The sequence below is a fragment of the Calliphora vicina genome, chromosome 1 (assembly GCF_958450345.1).
Source record: "Calliphora vicina chromosome 1, idCalVici1.1, whole genome shotgun sequence".
NCBI lineage: Eukaryota > Metazoa > Arthropoda > Insecta > Diptera > Calliphoridae > Calliphora > Calliphora vicina.
Genome location: NC_088780.1, coordinates 22,114,441 through 22,129,613, shown reverse-complemented (window position 1 = coordinate 22,129,613; position 15,173 = coordinate 22,114,441). Strand labels below are relative to the sequence as shown.

The window sequence follows — 15,173 nt, the reverse complement described above, 5'->3', positions numbered from 1 at the left end:
TTCGGTTTAATCCACATTTTCAAATATTTTGGTTCAAACGATATAACCAGGTCTGTGCAGACCTGTGAACAAATTGTGTGTTAATTCCAGTGACGGAAAACGAAATATATGATTTTATTTGCCTTACTTTATTTTCCGGCTTGTATGGGTCAAACAATCAGCCTGCTCCTGAGTTGTGGGGCAGTAATGGAAACCTAATCTACAAGGTGAGGATGTCTGTTATCCGATATAAACAGATTATCAAGTACAATCGATTTGACAATAGCAGTACAAGATCCGCTCGACTAGGAGAAAGTATATCGACCGCCATCGACGACGTTTGGAACATGCTCATGAACAACTTGGAGCGTCGATATGTTCCGGATAGCCAGATAACAGTTGATGAGCAACTGTTTCCGTACAGAGGCCGCTCGCGCTTCTTCCAACATATTCCATCAAAACCAGCCAAATACGGCATAGAAATCTGGTGGATATTCGACTCCAACTCCAATTACCCACTGAAAGGAAAAATTTGTATTGGAAAACAAGCAAACGAAGCACGTGCGGCTAATCTAGGCGATAACGTTGTTCTGAAATTGTTTGGAAAATATTGTGGTTCTGGACAAACAATATATGCTGATACATTTTTCTGGCAAATGATTTGGCCACGATTTTGATGACAAAACGGCTGGGTTATGTAGGAACCATGCGAAGAAACAAAGCATGCATACCGAAGGAGACGTTGGATCCTTAAAGAGAGATATTGAGAACTTTATTATGTTACCACAACAAAAATGTCCCACTCATGTCGCAATTGTAAATTCATCGAAACCAGCGCAGAATCTATTTAAAATATTTGATTACAATCAGATGGTTGGTGCTTTGACTTGCAAACGATCCACAAACCGATGGCCGTTAGCCTTGTTTTTCAATATGTTGGACGTTGCGGTGTATATAACCAACTCTGCATCCTCTTCAAGAAGTCCATCGTGCCCACTTTGTCATAAATTGGACAAAAAACAGCGAAAAAGTACATCATTCACATGCCAGGTATTCGCATATAATACGCCGTACATAATATTTGTTTTGTTGCCTTTAAAATAAAATAGCGTATGTAGCTACCTAAGATTTATTAAAATGTGTTTTTGTTATTAATTTTTTGTTTTTCCTAGCATACAAAATTTACACACACTTTTAGGATATCTGACTATGCATTTCCATACAAATCCCATATAGGTCTGCACTGACCTGGTTATACCGTTTAGCGCCAAAAAATTCCTATATCTCCGAGGGTTAAGGGAAATAAACCACCGTTTTTAAAAGGTGGAAACGTAGCAATACGTAAGTACTTTAAGATATTTCGATTCCCAAAATATATATCTATAGCACTGGTTCCTCTAAAGAGAGTTAACTGCCTGAGTAGAGTAAAAAACAAAACTGTTTTTTTTAATACATTACAATGAAAGTTGAAGATACGAAGAAAGAGTAGAGAAAATTATGTAAATTGTTTGCAGTGTGTAGATATGAACACTGTACATTGATTTCTTGCAAAAAGTGAAAAGCATTGTTCTCCAGCAGTACGCCCGTGGGCACCGTCTATGTGTGAGTTTCTTATACATGTGAAACCGAAATTAAAAAACGAACATGAGTTATTTTACAAGTGTTGTCAGTGAAGGATATTTTCATAAGAAATTTGAATACGAATACGAAGAATACGAAGCAAATCTATTGTTGTGAGAGTTCGGTTAACAATGCTTTAAAGGAACCAGTGCTATATATTTATGTTTGCTTTTAATAGGTATTTCCTTATAAGGGGTGTTTTTAGAGTCGCAGAACTCGGTTTGTAAACTGTTAAAATTAATTTTCCAATCATCAATTCAATTCGACAAACTCATCGTGTATACGTGCAATTTATGCTACTCAGAGCGATTTATTTGATAAAATATGGATCGTTTTCGCAATACATTTTCTCTTACTAACTTTTTCTTGATTCTGATGGAAGACGTTAGTTAATTTCAAGAAATTGACCTGTTAACTGGCCAAGACATTTATGTATGTGATTTGCAACCATTAGATTATTTTCTCTGGGGATATATAAAGCACCAGGTCTTTGCAAATAAACCAGACATGATTGACCACTTCGAAGCGATCATTCGAATCGCATAATTACTGAAATACAACATGATTTACTGCAAAGGGTTGAAGAAATTATTATCAAATTATCTAATTAATAAAGCCAAGAATATTTTTCTCTGTTTAGTTTCAATTCTAAGTTATCCGCCTCTATAAAAACATATTTTTTAATATAAGGGACTGCACCAAATGAACTTTCAAATAAATCAAGTGTAATTCCAGCCTTGAATTAATAAGGGTCCTCATGTAAATACTTAAATGCCTAGCAAACTGTGCAATCTGTGCATTTTTACACTCTCGCAAATGAACTGTCAAAAAATGTATGAAAATTTGTTTGCACAACTCCGATAAGTTTGCGCCACAATTTAGACTCGCAAACTTAAATTTACTGTGCATTTGATGAATCAGCTGCTTTTGTTTACTTTTATTAATAAGAAATAAAAATCATATAATATATACAAATGTTTTGCATGTGAAAATTGTGTAACTTTGGAACAGAATGATTGTATTAATGGCATTGTGTATGAAAACATTAACCAACAGCTAGAACATAAACAAAATCTTAGAAATTACGTATACCACCGTTTGTCCCAAAGATTTTACTTTCATTCAACATTTTTAAAATTAAAATTGATACAATTTGAAATTTTTTTTAAGGCTTTTGTTGAATTTATTTTTATTTGATATTTTTATCAAATATAAATTTTCTGTATAAACTTGCACAAAATTAAAAAGGTGGGTTCATGAAACACATCGCGCAAATTTGCTCATTTGCACAAATGGGAAACTTAAGCGTTTAAATGAGTACCCTTAATATTAAATTAAACAACTTTTGTTTAGTTATTTTTAAACCAAGTTATTAACAAACATGGAAAAATATTACTGGATGTATGGCTTACAAATGCGGAATTTTTTTTTTAAATTATTGACCATCTATCTGGCATCATATGGATTCTGAGACAAAATAACTGCTCATCTTTTGAGGTCAAGAACGAATCAAGCCAATATCGGATACTCTGTTCCAAACTATACCAGATAAGGCATTCTTCATCGATCGAAACAAATAGTAATCGGTAGGGCTAAGGTCTGACCTATAAAGCAGGTGAGGCAAGATTTCCCAACCACTTCATTATAAATACTTTTTAACAGGTATTGCTACATGTGTCCGAACGTTTTCATTATGGAATATTACGGTTTCATATCAGCCGCATATTCTGGGCGTTTTTCGACCAATGTTCGCTTCAAATGAGTCAGTTGCGTTCGGTACAGGTTCACTGTGATGGTCTTGCAAAACTTCAGCAGGTCATAATAGTAAGGATCCTTTGGCTCACACCAAATACAGAGAATTACCTTAGCGATATGGTTTTTTGGCTTTGGTGTCGATTCGGCTGGTTGACCGGGCAATACATAGTATATGAACGATCTATTGCACTTTGAGTTATTGTAATGGATCTATTTTTCATCGCAAGTAATGATTCTGATTTTCTTTTCGGATATGAAAAAAAGTCTTTCAAGTTCTCTCGACTTCAAATCATATGATACCCAATTTCCTTGTTTTTGGATGAATCCTGCTGCTCACAAACATTCTGAAATTGTAGCTCGAGTAGCTCCCAATGATTTCGCAAGGTCTTGTTTTATTTTACAACAATCTTCATGGAGTAATGCCTTCAATTATTGGTATTCAAGCATTTTTGGCTGGCCTGGGCGAACTTTGTCTTCCGTGTCAAAATAACCACTTCTGAACCAGATGGAACACATTTATCATATGCTTTGGTATGAAATGAAATGAAATGAAATGAAATAATGAAAACCTTCCCGCATATGACGATTCGTTGGTACAAAATTAACCATTTTCCAAGTAAAAAAAAACCTAAGTCATATATCAAATACATTAAGCCCCATTTTTGTGAAAATTTAAGACACTTTCAAACTCATTTCAAAATTAGGCGTATTTAGATATTGTTAAAAAACTTTTATTATTTTTTAATTTATTAGAAAAATACTTGGACATCCATTACCAAAGATATTTTCGAAAAACACAATAAAGTCTTTGTAAAAAAAGAGAATTTAAAAATTTAAATATCTTATGAACGGGAAAGTTTTTCAAGCTTTATTTGTATATTTTGCAAGTTTTTAGAAAAAAACTATTTTTTTGCACATTTTTTTAGTTTTTTATCCATCAGAACACAACGAACATTGGGAGGAATAAAAACTATTTTGTTTGTCAGGCATAAATCAAACTGAATTTAACCGATAACTTGCGTTATGTTGGATTTAAGTGCAGCTGTGGTTTGTGGCTTATTGGCATAGACCTACGACTTAAGAAAATTCCACAAGAAAAAATCGAATGGGTCAAATCTCACGACGTCAGTTCAAATCACCTCCACGTGAAATGATCATGCCCTCAAATCGAGCTGTGTGACACACAGGGGCATGTTTTTCAAGCTTTATTTGTATATTTTTTTTCAAGTTTTTAGAAAAAAACTATTGTTTTGCAAATTTTTTTTAGTTTTTTATCCATCACAACACAACGAACATTGGGGGGAATAAAAACTGTTTTGTTTGTCAGGCATAAATCAAACTCAATTTAACCGAAGGTTGAGTTATTTTGGATTTAAGTGCAGCTGTGGTTTGTGGCTTATTGGCATAGACCTACGACTTAAGAAAATTCCACAAGAAAAATTCGAATGGGTCAAATCTCACGACGTCAGTTCAAATGACCATGCCCTCAAATCGTGACACGTGGCTCAGTCCTTTCGAAACCACATATCGTTGGTTTCCATATCATCCAATTCAGGCCATAATAATTTGGTAATCATCGACCTATAGCGCTCGCTGTTGACAGTGATGGTCTGGTAAACATCGTTCTCAAAGATATATGGACCGATGACTTTTTTTTGCCCGAACAGAATACCCATTTTGATAAAACATTTTTTTTATTTGAACGTGTTGTTAAACGCTATATCCCCCCATGGTGATTTGGCAAATCAAACTGAATAAATGACAGCCTATTCAACGGATTTAGCTTCAACAATATAGCCGCTATCAAATGTCAAATTTCAGAAATCCCTATTAAAGTCTTTATTGAATATAATATTAGGACCATTTGAAAGAAGGAAGTTTGCGGAACTTATTGCTTATTCTAAAAGACTTGTTAAATTCATAATCCTTGAAACACGAAACTAGTTACATACATGATCCACAAAAAAACTAAGAAACGACAAAATGGGACTTTACTGCATTTCTAGAAATTAAAATTCTCTAAATTTAATGAAATTGTCAAAATCATGTTATCAACAAGAACTTAAATATTGATGTAATTAAATTTTTAAATTTTTTAAACATTCAAAAAAAACACAGTTTTCAGATTTAATAAAAATGTGGAACTGATCTGGCAAAATATTTTCCGATTAAAACTGAAATAAACATAAAATTGTTATCATGGATCAATAGTTAAATATTTGTATCTATAACTCTCAATCATTTTGAAACCCCTCAAAATCACGTTGGTCATCAAACCAGTTTATTAAAGCTTTTACTGTTAAAAATATAACATTTTACTATTATATATAGATTAGAATAAAAAAAAAGAAATAACAAAATAAAAAACAAAATATTTGTTTAAATTGTAAGAAGTAGAAAAAACAAACCAATTAATACTTGCTTTAATCTCAAGATTTTGCTCATGCATGATAAATTTTTATTGTTTTTTTTATTTATTTTTTTTCATACTAAATGAAATTTTTCTTCAAAAAATAAAAAACAAAAAAACAGAACAACATTTAACACAAAGTTTTTCATAATAGCAATTTTATTAATTTGTTCATTGATTATTAGATTAATTATAAATCATTTCAACTTAAAATTTATCTTAAATACTTCACACACACACAAAAGTACACGCACACACACACAATTACAGTTTCATTAAATTATTATAATATTTGTTTTCTTGTTTTTTTTTTAAATTTGTTTTAATTATTAATATTTCTTTAAATACATACTTTTTATGTTTTGCATGCTGAATGTACGTTAACATACCTGTTTGGTTTCCGGTCCATCAACTTCCGTGGGAATTGCATAAGCCCGACCATTGGGCACGGCTGGGGGACCCTCTGATTTGCTGCGCCGTGAAGGTGTACCATTACGTTCTTCAGACTAAAATTTTAATATTTAAATATTTTAGAATTTAAAATTTATAAGAATTGTTAAGTATTTAAACAACGACAGCAACTATAACAACAACAACAACATATGGTTAGTCATCTCTTAACAAATTAGCCTTTTTTGCAGTTTTTATTTTATTTTTTTGTTTTTTTTTTCGCTATTTGTTCATTCATAATGTTAAGTATAGCATTAACATGCCTTCTACAAATTGCTTTTGGAAAATAAAGTTTTCTTTTTGTAAAATCTAAAACCCACCCACACACACTAAAGTGTAAATATTAGGTCGGTACTTATTTTCCTTTTTTTGGATTTTCAATGCTTTCAAATTGTTCTTAGTCAATCTAAAAAAATAAACGTCAAACCAGCCAACTTGACACCAAAGCCAAATATTCATGGCCCTAAGGTGATGATCTGTATTTGGTGGGACCAACTAAGTTCCATCTATGAAATCTGGCCAGACTAATACAGGGAACCTATAGCGAATACAACTGATTCGTTAGAAAAGAGCAGAAACGCTTTGTATTCAGACCTTGCCCCGTGCCATATAAGGGCCGCCCTATTACATATGTTATATATGTATGTAGATGTCTGTAAAAAGCTTATTTATATATTTGCAAGTATTTGTTTGCATACATAGGTGTCCTTTAAGTGTTAACAAGGCATACATTTTCAACAAAATGTTAAACATAAAATAAATAAAAATATTTTAAAAATATTTACCAATGGTTAAAAAGGTATATGTACTCGTTACACGACTATAATAAACCAAACCTATGCTTGTGGGCATTAACATAAACCGTCCTCGCCCTCTTTTTTTTCTTTTTGGTAGGACCATCATGTGAGCATATTGTTGAGAAATAAAATATATGAAACAAAACTATATTATACGAGTACGAGAATATAAGGTAAACTTTTTTGAAAAAAAAACCAAACAAATTCAGTTTTTTTTTCGTGAACGCTCTAAACAAGGACAAAGTAGTAGATTATTGTATGAAATTCTATTATTTAAAGTTTGAAAGCTTAACAACTTTGACATTTGTTTAATAATTGTAAAATAGTTGGAGTACATAATATGTAAACAAAAGTAAAGGGTCTTCCAATAGGGACTTCCGTAATTTGACGGTTGATAGAGGCAATATTATTGAGGTTACATCTGTCTGTTTGGTTTGCCAAATTACCAGGAATGGATATAGCGTTCAAAAAAACGTGCAAATGATAAAATTGTTTTATCATTTGCAGGTTCTGTTCTGTGAATTTTCAGCAAAAAAAATCATCGTCAGCGATGAGTCCAATTTATGGCAGACTTTGGTGAATGTCAATCTTCGAGAATGTCAACAAACAAAATTGTCGAATTTTAGAACGATACCAATCTACAAGAGATCCAAGAGCGTTCAAAGCATTGCAGAAAAAGTAACTGTTTGGTGTGGATTTTGAGCTGGCGTCATCGCGATGACCGATGTATCAGTCCATATTAATTTGAGATGGACTTTGGCCAGGCTATGCCCATCAACGACAAGCGCTATAGGTCGATGAATACCAACTTCTTTTGGCCCGAATTCGATGACATGTAGTTTCAACAGGACAGCGTTACGTACCACATTGGACATGAGAGCAATATGAGGGCATGGTCATCTGACGTGGAGGTGATGTGAGATGGGTGCCCCCCCGGTGTACGTAATCGGCACCGAAAACGAAATTCCATACATTTGTACAGAAAAAAAGAAAATTGGGAACGAAACGGCACCGACCAGTTTTCGGTACTGTAGGAAAGAAATTATTTTATTTTAATTATACCCTACACCACCATAGTGGGGAGGGTATTATGCGTTTGTGCAGATGTTTGTAACGACCAAAAATATTAGTCTAACACCCACCTTAAATCGACTTAGAATCACTTTCTGAGTCAATTAAACGATGTCCGTCCGTCCGTCTGGTCGGCTGGCTGGCTGGTTGGCTGGCTGTCCATGTAAACCTTGTGCGCAGAGTACAGGTCGCAATTTTGAAGATATTTCGATCAAATTTGGTACATATTATTTTTTCGGCTAAAGGACGAAGCCTATTGAAACTGGCTGAAATCGGTCGATTATTTCACCTAGCCCCCATAAAAATGTCCTTCCGAAATTGGACTTTATCGGTCATAAATGTTTAATTTATAAATGTATCTCCACAAATTGCGCTCCAAATAAGTTTTATATATACAAAATTCATGTCACCAAATTTTGTTACGATCGGTCCATAATTAGTCATAACTCCCATATAGACCCGCTTCCGAAAATCACTTTAACGTGCATAAATCGGTTAAAAATGTTGGTATACTCACAAAATTCAACATAGTAAACTATCATATAGACACAAATCACACGACCTAATTTTATGGTGATCGGTCCATAATTGGTCATAGCCCCCATATAAAGCCCACTTCCGAAAATCACTCAAAAATATAAATTATTGAAATTTTAAAAGAAAAATATTTTGCATCTTTTACTTAGTGTAGGGTATTATATGGTCGGGCTTGACCGACCATACTTCTTACTTGTTTTTTTTTCTAATTTAAAGAAAATCAAAATGAATAAAAAAAATAAATTTTCTTTAAATTAGATTTTGTCAAAAATAATGAAATTCTACTTAACGTGTGACATCCAAAATTAAAAAATAATTTCGTTTCTGTTTTATGCCGCAACAATTCAGAAACGAGACGGTGACGAACACCAACGTTTTTCAGTTTCAGTTTTCGTTGTCGGCGCCGATTACGGTGTATGTGGAAACATAGCTTTAGACTAGACAATAGTGTACTGGACTATCAAACGAAGGGTTGCGGGTTCGAATCCTGCCAAAGACGATGTTTGTTTCGGCAGACATGCAACACGACTCGAAATTTGTGTTTGTTTTAAAAAAACCAAAACTGATCACTTAGATCGTGAGATTTTACACCCTTTCTTGTGGGATTAAGAAATTAAGTCACATGTCTATGCGAATAAGCCACAAACCACAACAACCTTCAAGGCCAACAGAACCCATGTCATCGCGCCAAAAGAACCAATGCGCGGAAACTAGCGAAGCTGCGGCAGATATTTCACCAAGTTATATTCCATACATAATGGCATCAATTGACCTTTCAGACTTATAAAAAATATCGATGATATCTCACACTAATTTTGGTTTATTTAAATTTGAAGATAGGAAGCGCTTAATGAAAGACCCTAAAAATATTATCACAAATTGGTTTGACAATCACCCCTTAATATCGCTTGTAAATATCGATAAACGTTTTTTTAGCAATGTGAAATCCACCACAGATATTTTCTAGTACTAGAAACCAAATCGAGTGAACCATAGCAAATGTTTTCACATGTTTCTTTTATAGCGTACTTTTCAATCACTACATTAAAAGGGTTTTCATATTATCATAAGTTTCCTTCATTAAAGAAATGTACAAATACCAAAGCCTAAAGATACAGCGCCAGTTGTCTCCATAATTAATCCAAAGCAACCACCTTACAAGGAAAATACTTCATCACAAAAATGCCATCTATCCGAATGTCAGAGGTCTGCTTAAACAAACATAAGTAATTAACATCTTCATTGTTTAAAACTCTTCACCCCACCTTTCAACATGTAACTTTATACATTTCCTTCATATCAACAACACTATTTGCGTCCATTAGCATTACTTTTAACACCATCTAACAAACTTTTCTTATCAAATCGATAAGAACTCTGCTCCTGACTGCTTTGCTTCACAACAAAACGACAACAGCAGCAGCAGAAAAATGGAAACAGCAAAAAAAGGTCCTCCAAATCTATGAATGAAAACAGTAAGAAAAAAAGTCTACTGCATATCCAAGTCTTTGCTGTGGCATCATTTCAAATGCATTCATACCACTCAAACACACACATACATGGAAATATGTAAACAGCAAATAAAAAATACATATAAGCAGTCTTGAATTGCCAACAGCTAAAAGGACATACGGCTTAAAAGCGGAAAATATGACGAAACAATAAAAACAATAAATTTATATGAACAAAAAAAAAACAAAGAAAACTGATGGCATAGAAGAAACGAAAACGAGAAAAAATCATAAAAAGCTTTTTCTACTCATATTATAAATATTTTAAGAACAACAATGAGGATAAAAATGGATTTTAAAACAACAATACTTTTTATTTTTCCCTTTTTCATCTTACTGCTCTTATCCTGTACCATGTACGAAAATAATATTACGACAAATTTTAAAGAGTTTTAAATACAAACATGAAAAAAGAAATTTGAATTTTCTTATAAAAACAAATATGTATATAGGTTTATGGATAGGAGATGAAAGACTCTTTGTGTACAAAGGTATTACATCCGTTTTGTGAATTTTTAAAAGATTTCGGAAGATTTTGTAAAAGATGGCAAAAAAGGCTTTGTTTAGAATAATTTTTAAACGATACATTAAGCCGTTGGAATTACATACAAATATTTAAATTCCACATTAAAGACAAGGTAAAAGCGAATGGAGGAATGGTACTATTTTGATTTTTTAGTTAATCATAAGTAATGTGTTCATTAGGGTGGCCCTTAATAAACGAAAGTTGGATTTTGGCCATTCTCACCCCCCAGTTTGGTGAACATTAGTAAAAAAATCATCCTGAAAAAATTTTAGGTAAATCGGTTGGGGTTAAGACGTGCCGCAAGCCCTCTGAAGTTTTGAGATGCATTTACAAGGGGAAAAAATTCATTTTTTTCAGTTTTTGTAAAAATTTTGCCATTAAAAAATAACTTTTGTAATTCAATTTAAAAGAATCGAAATGTGTACGTAATTGTCGTTCTAATGAGACATAAAAAACAGAAATCGGTAAAAAAATTTTAAAGTTATTAAAAATTCGCCAGGCCATTAACGTGTCTCAGGCCACTAGAACAAGAAATGTTGGAACAAAATTAACATATTTTGAGAAATATTAAAATAAAAGCTCATTTTACTTAAAATATGTCCATATTTACTTGTATATGAGTTTTTGTCTTCGTAGGATACCGTTAACCTATTCTTAGGTATGAACAAAAAAAATTAATTTTTTTAACGGCAGTTTCAAAACTCCATTTTCAAATTTTTAAAAATTTTGTTAAACAAATTTCAGAATTTTTTGATCATCTCATTGGGATTTATTAAGAGTATAATAGGGAATTAAATCGTGAAAAAATTATGAAAATATCTCTTATAGTTTTTCCGTACCTGCGATTTAAATTTTGAAATTTTCGAGAAAAACCAATTATTTGGCAATTTTTAGGCCAATGAGCTCTATTTTCTTACTCTTATGAATTTTAAGCAAAACTTAATTAGAATATTATAGTCCAGATAATTCTAAATATACTCTGAAACTTTTACTAAAATCAAAAAACGTTAACCCTTAAATCGTGAAGGTCAAAGGTCAAATTTTTCAATATTTGGAATTTCTCTTGGAAAGATTTTGAAATGTTCGAAATGTTGTATATTTTTGGGCCGATTTTGATGAAATTTAACAAAAATATAACACAAAGCCTAGTATTTACAAAAGCAGCAGAAAAATTAAAATTAACCCTATATAGCACTTGGTGTTAAAATGACCCCAAACTTCTAAAACCATAAAAAATTATGATTTTAAAAGTTTGGTGTCATTTTAACCCCAAGTGCCATTAATCGTTAATTTCCATTCTTGTGCTGTCCAATCGGCCCAAAAATATACAACATTTCGATCATTTCGAAATCTTTCCAAGAGAAATTCCAAATATTGAAAAATTTTACCTTTGACCTTCACGATTTAAGGGTTAACGTCTTCCGATTTTAGTAGAAGTTTCAGAGTATATTTTGAATTATCTGGACTATAATATTCTGAATAGGTTTTACTTAAAATTCATAAGAGTAAGGAAATAGAGCTCATTGGCCTAAAAATTGCCAAATAATTGGTTTTTCTCGAAAATTTCAAAATTTAAATCGCAGGTACGGAAAAACTATAAGAGATATTTTCATAATTTTTTCACATTTTTATTCCCTATTATACTCTTAATAAATCCCAATGAGATGATCAAAAAATTCTGAAATTTGTTTAACAAAATTTTTAAAAATTTGAAAATGGAGTTTTGAAACTGCCGTTAAAAAAATTAAATTTTTTTGTTCATACCTAAGAATAGGTTAACGGTATCCTACGAAGACAAAAACTCATATACAAGTAAATATGGACAATTTTAAGTAAAAATGAGCTTTTATTTTAATATTTCTCAAAATATGTTAATTTTGTTCCTACATTTCATGTTCTAGTGGCCTGAGACACGTTAATGGCCTGGCGAATTTTTAATAACTTTAACATTTTTTGACCGATTTCTGTTTTTTATGTCTCATTAGAACGACAATTACGTACACATTTCGATTCTTTTAAATTAAATTACAAAAGTAATTTTTTAATGGCAAAATTTTTACAAAAACTGAAAAAAATGCATTTTTTCCACTTGTAAATGCATCTCAAAACTTCAGAGGGCTTGCGGCACGTCTTAACCCCAACCGATTTACCTAAAATTTTTTCAGGATGATTTTTTTGCTAATGTTCACCAAACTGGAGGGTGAGAATGGCCAAAATCCAACTTTCGTTTATTAAGGGCCACCCTAGTGTTCATCTAAGTACCAGACTTATTTTATTTCATTGGGACTCACTAGTATACTATAATCATAGTCTAGTCATAGTCTAGTCATAGTCTAGTCATAGTCTAGTCATAGTCTAGTCATAGTCTAGTCATAGTCTAGTCATAGTCTAGTCATAGTCTAGTCATAGTCTAGTCATAGTCTAGTCATAGTCTAGTCATAGTCTAGTCATAGTCTAGTCATAGTCTAGTCATAGTCTAGTCATAGTCTAGTCATAGTCTAGTCATAGTCTAGTCATAGTCTAGTCATAGTCTAGTCATAGTCTAGTCATAGTCTAGTCATAGTCTAGTCATAGTCTAGTCATAGTCTAGTCATAGTCTAGTCATAGTCTAGTCATAGTCTAGTCATAGTCTAGTCATAGTCTAGTCATAGTCTAGTCATAGTCTAGTCATAGTCTAGTCATAGTCTAGTCATAGTCTAGTCATAGTCTAGTCATAGTCTAGTCATAGTCTAGTCATAGTCTAGTCATAGTCTAGTCATAGTCTAGTCATAGTCTAGTCATAGTCTAGTCATAGTCTAGTCATAGTCTAGTCATAGTCTAGTCATAGTCTAGTCATAGTCTAGTCATAGTCTAGTCATAGTCTAGTCATAGTCTAGTCATAGTCTAGTCATAGTCTAGTCATAGTCTAGTCATAGTCTAGTCATAGTCTAGTCATAGTCTAGTCATAGTCTAGTCATAGTCTAGTCATAGTCTAGTCATAGTCTAGTCATAGTCTAGTCATAGTCTAGTCATAGTCTAGTCATAGTCTAGTCATAGTCTAGTCATAGTCTAGTCATAGTCTAGTCATAGTCTAGTCATAGTCTAGTCATAGTCTAGTCATAGTCTAGTCATAGTCTAGTCATAGTCTAGTCATAGTCTAGTCATAGTCTAGTCATAGTCTAGTCATAGTCTAGTCATAGTCTAGTCATAGTCTAGTCATAGTCTAGTCATAGTCTAGTCATAGTCTAGTCATAGTCTAGTCATAGTCTAGTCATAGTCTAGTCATAGTCTAGTCATAGTCTAGTCATAGTCTAGTCATAGTCTAGTCATAGTCTAGTCATAGTCTAGTCATAGTCTAGTCATAGTCTAGTCATAGTCTAGTCATAGTCTAGTCATAGTCTAGTCATAGTCTAGTCATAGTCTAGTCATAGTCTAGTCATAGTCTAGTCATAGTCTAGTCATAGTCTAGTCATAGTCTAGTCATAGTCTAGTCATAGTCTAGTCATAGTCTAGTCATAGTCTAGTCATAGTCTAGTCATAGTCTAGTCATAGTCTAGTCATAGTCTAGTCATAGTCTAGTCATAGTCTAGTCATAGTCTAGTCATAGTCTAGTCATAGTCTAGTCATAGTCTAGTCATAGTCTAGTCATAGTCTAGTCATAGTCTAGTCATAGTCTAGTCATAGTCTAGTCATAGTCTAGTCATAGTCTAGTCATAGTCTAGTCATAGTCTAGTCATAGTCTAGTCATAGTCTAGTCATAGTCTAGTCATAGTCTAGTCATAGTCTAGTCATAGTCTAGTCATAGTCTAGTCATAGTCTAGTCATAGTCTAGTCATAGTCTAGTCATAGTCTAGTCATAGTCTAGTCATAGTCTAGTCATAGTCTAGTCATAGTCTAGTCATAGTCTAGTCATAGTCTAGTCATAGTCTAGTCATAGTCTAGTCATAGTCTAGTCATAGTCTAGTCATAGTCTAGTCATAGTCTAGTCATAGTCTAGTCATAGTCTAGTCATAGTCTAGTCATAGTCTAGTCATAGTCTAGTCATAGTCTAGTCATAGTCTAGTCATAGTCTAGTCATAGTCTAGTCATAGTCTTTGACTATTTCTACAAGTGTAAATATTAATGTTGCTGTTGCTTAAGATTCAAATATATTTGTTGCTTTCAAATATTTTAAACTTACCCTGGCCATACGATTTGCAGCATTGTTACGTGCATCTGTATATTCGGAACCTATAATAAATTCATGCGATTTATACGCTAATTCTGGACACTTTTTTCTACGTGGCAATGGTGGTTCATTTGTGGGACCTAAAAATAAAAGATGAAACAAACAAATAACAAAATTTTAAAATAATGGTAACACCATAGAGAATTATACGTAGAGGCGGGACACTCCGTTCTATCAAACAAAAAAACAACAAAATACATTGGCTAACATGTTTTTTGTTAAGAATAGCGTATCGTCTCTCTTCTTAACATCATAAAATAAATTTTCTAATTAAACTTCAAATAATCAATATTTTTTTTGTTTCTTCACA

General features: G+C 32.6%; 1 protein-coding gene across 8 annotated transcripts in view; it reads right to left on the bottom strand.

Annotated features, from left to right (window-relative positions):
• LOC135950094 (uncharacterized) overlaps positions 1-15,173 on the bottom strand; it is a 140,674-nt gene that overhangs the window by 41,675 nt on the left and 83,826 nt on the right. For all 8 annotated transcript variants that reach the window (XM_065499617.1, XM_065499633.1, XM_065499610.1 and 5 more), the window contains 2 exons: positions 14,816-14,943; positions 6,154-6,270 (listed from right to left, as the gene is read on the bottom strand). In XM_065499617.1, coding sequence (XP_065355689.1) covers positions 6,154-6,270; positions 14,816-14,943 — 245 coding nt within the window. The remainder of the gene's footprint in view (positions 1-6,153; positions 6,271-14,815; positions 14,944-15,173) is intronic.